Consider the following 9,075-nt stretch of genomic DNA (forward strand, 5'->3'; position numbering starts at 1 on the left):
TGAAGGATTTGTGGGAAAACCCCATTCCATCTGTAGCATTCTTTAGGGAGACAGGACTGGTTGGCCAGTCAAGGAAATGACAACAACAACTTGTGCTCTAACTTCATGCTGTTTTAGCATAATCTAAATACACGTGAATCTTGGTACTTGTTCTCCAAACTGGGTCCAAGATTTTATGAACTTAAAATGTGTTTCCTCCACCTTTTCACTAAGGGAGACCTGGCATTTGTTTCCCTCTGCCTATTATTATAAGTTAGTGACACAGAAACTGCCCCACATTAATAAAACGCAGACAAAAGTCCATAGCTACAGAAGAGAACTGAAGAAGGAGTAGCTGTTGTGAGGCTGCATGTTTCCTGTGCATAAAGGGACAAGGAGGAAGGGTCGCTGTGTAAATAAAGCAGCCTTACTGTAGATGTGATATCTTGCTGCATTGCCTCTAATGTGGACAGGAGGCAGGGATGACCTTCTATCCACAAAGAACTAAAATAAAAGGGAAACAAATGGATAATGCATGGGAGAGGATGTGTGCTTTGGATGGCTACCTCCCTTACAAGGGGGAAGATGCCCATGGTATATAGATAGATAGATGATTGCTAAGATGAGTTTTTAAATTTCAGGTTTTGTTACAACTGTAGCTGATAGCCCAGTACCCAACAGCATCATCAAAGTTCAAGGTTCTCAACATATAGTTCACTCAGGAACTCATGGAGACTTCAGGAGGTTACTGTTACCTGGCCGTCACACATTGGAAATTTTTGCTGAAGGATACTACCCTGAGACAAAGCTAGTAACTGTAAAGGATGGAACAGAACCTACCATTGTTATGATGAAGTTGAAGAAAGACGACAGGGTTGGAGGACTTCCTCGTATGGTTTTCATCATTGTCGCTGGTAAATAGATTTTTCATTTTCCATTCCGCCCAATTCTTTTATTGTATTTACCCAGAAGATCAAAGAGCTGGACAACAGTGTCTTACAAGGGTCTCTTTGATCACCAACACTTTTCAGTCTTTTTATAATGACTTCCCCTCCCTGAAGGTGAAACAAGAATCAGAGTACATATGCACATTGCAGAAGTGATTGATTTCACTTACTTAACCCCCATTCACTCCCTTCCATGCATCATAGCATCATCCATACAAAACCATTATCCACTCAGCCCTATCTTCTGTCTTCTCCCAGATGATTTAAACCAAATCACATGGGAGCAGACATAAGATAGGGGTGAGTAGAGAATGGTTGTGTATGGATGATGCTGTGATGCATGGAAGGGAGTGAGTTGGGGATGGGGGTTGAGGGAGTATGTGTGAATGGTATTTTGACACAGCCTGAAGGGATTTCTCCCTGTCTTCTCTTTTTCTGCATGAGGGGACAGGGGTGGGTAGGGGGGGATGCCGATTAAATGAAGCGGCCTTGCTGTGGATGTGTTGTCTTGTTGGATTGCTTCTGACCCAGGGCAGTGGGTGAGATGCAGGGATGATCTGTCATCCAGGAGGAGCCAAGAAAAGAGGAAGGGAGGGGTGGTGAATGGGAGTGGAATATGTGGGTATGAAATGGGTGGGAGTGGATTTGACTACCTCCTATGTAAGGGGGAAAAAGCCCCTGGTATATGTATGTATATGGATTTGTGCTTTGACTTGGCTATCCACTATGTAAGGAGAAAGCCATAATTAAAAATTAGTATTAAGAAATCTATGGGTCAACCCAAGGGCTATTGCTAAAAAACTTAAGTGGAACAAATTAATGGGTAATTAAGAGGTAAACTTGTATAACTAAGGAAAACTAATATGAATTAAGTCAGCGACTGTGGTACATACATACATATACCAAGGCTTTTTCCCCTAGATAGAGTGAGAAATGAGGAGGTGAGGAGAAGAACGGGGGTGGAAAGGGAGTTGGGAGATAGGGTTGATGAAAGAGTATTGGGATGGTTTGGACACATGGAAAGAATGAGTGAAGAAAGACTAGTAAAAGAGGTATGGAAGGCATATGTGGAGGGAGTGAACTTGAGGGGACGTCCTAGGATAAGGTGGATGGATGGGGTGAAGGGGGCTTTGGGGAAGAGGGGAATGTCTGTTGAGGAAGGATGGGACAGGACAGAAGACAGGGGTGAATGGAGAATGGTTGTATATGGATGATGTTGTGATGCATGAGGTGGAATGGGTGGGGGGATGGGGTTGAGGTAGTATGTGTGAGCAAAATTTGACGCAGCCCGAAGGGATTTCTCTCCGTCTTCTCCTTTTATGCATGGGGGGACGGAGAGGGGGGTCGCCGATTTAATGAAGCAGCCTTGCTGTGGATGTGCTGTGTCTTGCGACACTGCTTCTGACCCAGGGCAGTGGACAAGGTGCAGGGATGACCCGTCATCCAGGAGGTGCTAAGATAAGAGGGAGGGTGGAAGGGTGTGGAGTGTATTCAGGGATGGAATGGGTGGGAATGATTTTATGCCTTTTCCTTTCTGGCTACCTCCCTTGTAAGGGGGAAAAAGCCTTGGTATATGTATGTATGTATGTACAAGGGAGGTAGCCAAAAAGGAAAGGCATAAAATCATTTCCACCCATTCCATCCCTGAATACACTCCACACCCCTCCACCCTCCCTCTCATCTTAGCACCTCCTGGATGACGGGTCATCCCTGCACCTTGTCCACTGCCCTGGGTCAGAAGCAGTGTCGCAAGACACAGCACATCCACAGCAAGGCCGCTTCATTAAATCGGCGACCCCCCCTCTCCGTCCCCCCATTGCATAAAAGGAGAAGACGGGGAGAAATCCCTTCGGGCTGCGTCAAATTTTGCTCACACATACTACCACACCCCCATCCCCCCACCCATTCCACCTGATGCAAACACAACATCATCCATATACAACCATTCTCCATTCACCCCTGTCTTCTGTCCTCTCCCGTCCTTCCTCAACAGACATTCCCCTCTTCCCCAAAGCCCCCTTCACCCCATTCATCCACCTCATCCTAGGACGTCCCCTCATGTTCACTCCCTCCACATCTGCCTTCCATACCTCATTTACTAGTCTTTCTTCACTCATTCTTTCCATGTGTCCAAACCATCCTAATATTCTTTCATCAACCCTATCTCCCAGCTCCCTTTCCACCCCCGTTCTTCTCCTCACCTCCTCATTTCTCACTCTATCTAGCCTAGTAACCCCCATCATACTTCTCAGACACCTCATCTCAAACACATTCAAATTCCTTCTCTCTTCTTCTCTTATGTTCCATGTTTATGCCACATACAGTGCTGTTGGCACAATCACTCCTTCATACAGTCTCCTCTTAGCATCCATTCCCAAATGTCTTTTCCTCATTACACTTTAATCCACCAAGGCATGGACTCACTTCTCTCAATCTACATTCTACCTCCACCTTCACTCCACCTATTCCTGCCGCATTTGCACCCAAGTATCTAAAACTATCCACTTCCTCCAGTCGCTCTCCCTTAATGCTCACTTCCAGTCTACTGCCACTTTCATCCCTTGTACATCTCATCACCTTACTTTTACCCACATTTATCTTTAGCTTTGTTCTATCACATACTCTCCCAAACTCTGTCACTAACTTCCTCAATCCCTCTTCCGATCCTGCCACAAGTGCAGTGTCGTCAGCAAACAACAGCTGGCTCACCTCCCACTTTTCTCCATTTTCTTTAACCATCTCCAATCCCTGACCCACTACCCTTGCATTTACCTCTCGCACTACCCCATCCATGTATAAGTTGAACAGCCAGGGCGAGATAACGCATCCTTGACGAAGTCCCACCTTTACCTTGAACCACTCACTCTCCATTTCTAATCCTGACAAAAGCTCTACTACTCTCATAAAAACTCTTGACAGCTCCTAGAAGCTTTCCTCCTATCCCGTATATCTGCATAAACTGTGGTGCTATGGGTTTTCAGTCAGTAAGTCAAGGCAACAATTATTATTTTAGTTATTACAATGGCCTTGACTTGGCTATCTCCCTTGTAAGGGGGAAAAAAGCCCTTGGTAGATAAATTACAATGACAGTTTTCAATCTGTATGTATAGTTAAGCCATTCTTGTTTTGTTTTTTCCATAAGGTGCAACAATACTGCTGTTTATGGTCTGCATACTAGGCTGTGCAATGGTAAGGTCAAAGAAAAGACGAAGAAAAAACTATGGTTTCTACCATCTCAATCAGTCGCTGGATATCTTCAATGATGATTCCTCACCAGATGAATCCGATGTTAAGTTTCTCGGTGGGGCTGTGAAAAGAAATAAAAAAAGTAAGTTATTTTACATCCTGGAGGTTTTAAGTTTTACCTTGTTAATAATTTCCTGAATATTTAGTTTCAATACAAATTTATCACTCGCTTAGAATATTGCAATTGATATTTTTTAATACTGTACCTTTGAAGCTGTCCTTTATCACTTCTTTGAGTATTCTTTTCTTTTCTCTTGTGTCCTCTGTGGTAGGGGGAAGAAAGAATTCTGCCACCATAATTCCCATGCGAATCGTAAAAGGCGACAATGTGGGACGGAATGATGGAACTAGGGATCCTGCTCTCTGTATGTTCAACCTATGAGAAATCGAGGCATAAGAGGGTCTGGGAGGAGAACTCCAACCAGAATCCTTAGATTTGGGTCATTAAATGTGTGTGGTTGTAACACATGAGAGTAAAAGGATAGAGATAAGCAGCACTGTATTTTGTGAGATGAATGTGTTAGCATTAAGTGAAATAAAACTGAAAGAGGAATATGTTTGTGTTTAGGAGTATGTTGGGAGTGATGAGGGGGTGAGGGAGAGGAGTAGCTCTGTTGGTAATTAATAAGATAGGAAAGCACGTGGTGGAATGGAGGGTAGTATCTTCAAGAATGGGTGAAGGTAGGATGGGAGATGTGGGTTTTTGTAAGCACGTGAGAAGAATGAAGAGAAATGGGAGGCTTTTTGAATAGATTTAAATGTATGCTTAGATAGTTTGGGAGGAATGTCAACATATTTTAGTTCTTGATTCTTTACTCCTTTCTTGACCCACTTGTTTGTGTTGCATTTTTACATATATATTGTGATTGTACTCTGCAGTTGTATACATGCCTCTCTATCCAGTTCTTTATGTATGAAACTAATAGTCTCTAATTTGCTTTGACTTACAGAGAAGCGAATGTCATCAAGAACATATCGTGATCTGGTCTCCAGCAGCTCTGACGAAGAAGATAATTTGTTTATTCGGCCATCCTATGCTGTGGGGTCTCAAGAGTAATTCAAAAGGAATTAGATGATAAAGAAAAGAATTTCCCTATTTTCCTAGTTATTTTCAGCACAAATTGCCAAACTAGGGACCAACAACAGGCACCTGCAAGGTGAACAGCAGAAGAAATAATTTCTTTGCCACCCATCTGTAAAATACACTATCACCGTTACCTCCCTCTGGAAACAGCCCCAAGTGGCTGATACTTTGTCTCCCGACTGGGCCCAAGATCTCCTGCCAACTTCTGGATTTCCTCCACCTTTTCTAATAGGGAAAGATGACAACAAGTGTGTGCTCCCCTCCTACTACTATTAGCGGTGACATAGAAACAGTTTCACACTAATGCAGCACTACAACTAATACAGCAGTCCAGCATTTCTTCCCAGAGAAATTTATGGGAAAGCTGAAGGACTATTGCCAGCTGCTGTGGGGTTCCAGATTTGTCGTTGAAACTCCAGGCAACAGTTGTTGTTATCATCATCACTAAACTATCACCCAGGACAGATATTAATTTAGAACAACGAATTTGTGATAAGATGAACAAATGAATCTGTTTATTGTTAAGCCAAGTATATATTGGTTGTCTAACATATGTATGGTGTGAAGAACAAAACTTGAAAAATTAAAGTTTGATAACTTAATCCTTGTGACAATGTATTTGTTACGAGATGCACTGAAAAAATGTAACATACCAGTGTGTCAGTAGTCTCCAAAATTACAATCAGGAAGTGCATATTTAATCCTGTCAGCACGAGGTTCTACTTACAACTGAATAAAATTGTTTAGCATTAACCGGATTAAAATCTGGAAGAAGCATCTTTATAATGGAAAAAAATATATCACAAGATAACTGCTTTCAACATAGATAAAACATATGGCAGCCTGAACAAAATATGTAAAAAGACATTGAGAGGTTCACATAAAAAGACCAGATACCAGCCCCTCAGTGAAAGTACCTGTTAGTGTAGATTGTGTGTGTAAGGGGGGTGTCATCAATTTACACATCCAGTGAGCAACAGCATTGGTATGGGGTGATACTCCTCTTGCAGCCCTGAACCATCTAGTGTTAGTGGGACAACAGGAATGCTTACATCTTCTCCATCAAGGTTCTAATAATGAAAATAAACACTAAAATCAGTAATAAAAAAAAATTCTTGGCAGAATTGTTTATAGTCTGCAAGCATCTTTTAAGAATCACACTTGACTATGCCATCACAGCATGGTTCCTTACAATCAAGAAAATGAATTGGCACCCTACAAACAATACTAAAAGCATGAAGAACAATAACAGGATGCACCAAAACCACCCCAATAAAATATCCATATGTTGAACCCAAAATCCTTTTCAAAATTTATACCTATCAGTCTATCTGTTGCCCCTAGTATCTCTTGCAGAAGACATGTGGCTGCCAGGTCTATCTGTATACCAAAAGTCTTCTTCACCCCTTTTAACATTTTTAATAAAAGTCGAATTCTTGCAGGGTGCATCAGCTGCTTGTTGAAAAATGATTTGATGATGCACCACAGTACTTGCTTTATAAAATATAAAGTTACAGCTGTATTACTTGTTCTCTTTCACTCTGAATATTAATAACCACAGAAAATATGATCAAGACACCAATGCTGGCACCCTCATATACCCACTCTCACCTCATGATGCCTACGTAAGCATCATCACATGGAAGGGGTTAAGGGAGTTAGCCAACCCACCCCACACCCACTTCTATCCATCACTCGTTTGTTTCCTCTTATCTTAGCTCTATATGGTTGAAAGGTCATCTCTATCTCCTGCTCACTGCCTGGGTCAGAAGTTACGCAAGACGCAGCACATCTACAGCAGGGCCACACCATTTCATTTACATGGTAAACCTCCATCCTCTTCCCTTTGTGCAAAAATGGAGGAGACATGGAGAAATCATTTCAGGCTGGATCAATTTATGGTCCATTCACAACTATTCTTCATTCACACCCATCCTTTGCCTTCTCCCTTCCCTATTCAACAGACCTTCCCCATTTACTCAAGACCCCCTTCACACTATGCATCTCATTCTTGGTCTTCTCCACAAGTTCACTCTACCCACCTCTACCTTCCACACTTTTACTAGTCTTCACATTCTTTCCATGTCCCCAAATCATAGAACACCACATGAAAATGATAATGACACAACTCTTATGCCAGTGCCCTCACCCTTATCCATTAATCCCATGACATAATACAAGGCAAACTGGAAAAAAGCATGCAATTTAAAGCTCTACAATAAATGCTACATGCACCACACACAAACACACACACTTGGGTCATGAAGGAAGCATTCCAAAACTAAACACCTAACTCCAGCTCCACCAAACTCTCTTGACATCAGCTCCACAGAGAAATTCCTTCCATAAGCAAGAATCACCTGGACATGACTTCAAATCACCATCCAGCTTTGGAATAGTATCAACACAGAATAATTGTGGCCAGAGCTGCCCCAGATACAGTCACCATACAGAAGAAACTGAACACCTCATTGTAATACCCTACCTCTCCTCCAGACATCAGCCCAACTGAGAAATAGATATTTGGGGATAAATGCAGAGAGAAGGTTGTATGAAGGAATCTACTGATAGAGCATACTTGTAGTTTGAAAGAGGTTCATATACAGTAACTTATCCTGTGACTTCATGCCTGTAGAAGTGCAGCAAACATCGTAACTCCTACAGGGTGTGACTATAATCCAATGTCTTCGTAAGAGCTGAAATCCAACTATGTGACCAGTACCTTCTTGTGGTGGTCCTGGAAAATGGATGCTGCTATTTCCAAAATCCCTTAACTTCTTGACCTCCATCTGGAAGTGCAGCCCCAAGGGGCTGACACTTAGTTTTCTGATTAGGCTCAAGATCTCTCTCAGCTTCAATTGTATTTCTTTTAACTCTTCACATAAGGAGAGCTGACCATCAGCGACAGCTCTCCTACCGCTTCAGGCTGGTGACATAGAAACAGTCCTATACTATTATAACGGACAATAGTCCAAAATTTCTTCCCAGAAAGAACTGGGAAGGGCTGAGGACCATTGCCAACTACTGTGGGATTGTAGGTTTTCAGTTACTGAAATTCAAGGTAACAGTCATTATTTTCATTGTTTTGCTATTTCCATTGATGTATACCATCCCTATGGGCATCCAACTGATGAGTTGAATCTTTTCATATTTGATTAATTATAAAGAAGTGGTGCTACATATGTATGTTGTTTTATTCAGCTGTGGGGATTGTCTTTTTAGTATAGGTACTTGTTGAAGCATGAAATATTAAAGACTCAGTTTGACATACAAATGAAGTAATCTCAATAGATCAATTAACTTTCACCTTTCCTCATACTTACCAACCATAATTGTTACAATAGTTTATATAATGCATTTAGTAAGCTTTGAAGTGAATCTTGCAACACTACTCCACCTCTTGTTTTCCTAATCTTTTCAAATTGTAAATTAAAATAATTCTAAGGTTAAGATGATACTATATTCTTAATAAAGTATTTTTATGAAAAGTTTTCTTTTTCATTTATGTTTACATTTGATCTTATGTTATACAATGTAGGAGGCCAAGTTGAATGTAGGATTTGAGTAGAAAGTGACAGTGGCATTGTTGATCTTGTAGAGAAGCAAGAATTACAAAGGAGCATGCAGACAGGAGACCTTTTGGTCCATAGCTAGGTTGGATGCAAAAAAATATATATAATAAATGAATAAATGAAAATTATGATAATATAGATAATAATAAAATAAATGCATATAGTTAAATAATAAACAAACAGGTAAATAGTAAATAATAATGAATTGACAGATAAATGAAAATCAAGCAAATAATAAGCAGACAAA

The 9,075-nt window shown here is 41.1% G+C and overlaps 1 protein-coding gene across 2 annotated transcripts in view; it reads left to right on the forward strand.

Moving 5' to 3' along the window:
• LOC143027058 (carboxypeptidase D-like) overlaps positions 1–8,744 on the forward strand; it is a 55,332-nt gene extending 46,588 nt beyond the window's left edge. The window contains exons 27-30 of one of the 2 annotated variants that reach the window (XM_076187953.1): positions 621–893; positions 4,069–4,254; positions 4,445–4,537; positions 5,123–8,744. In XM_076187953.1, coding sequence (XP_076044068.1) covers positions 621–893; positions 4,069–4,254; positions 4,445–4,537; positions 5,123–5,124 — 554 coding nt within the window. In that variant the 3' untranslated portion in view covers positions 5,125–8,744. The remainder of the gene's footprint in view (positions 1–620; positions 894–4,068; positions 4,255–4,444; positions 4,538–5,122) is intronic. The other variant, XM_076187952.1, reaches the window with a different exon arrangement.
• The last annotated feature ends 331 nt before the right edge of the window (positions 8,745–9,075 follow it).

This window comes from Oratosquilla oratoria, chromosome 7 (genome assembly GCF_046742065.1).
Source record: "Oratosquilla oratoria isolate Oo_2021 chromosome 7, ASM4674206v1, whole genome shotgun sequence".
NCBI lineage: Eukaryota > Metazoa > Arthropoda > Malacostraca > Stomatopoda > Squillidae > Oratosquilla > Oratosquilla oratoria.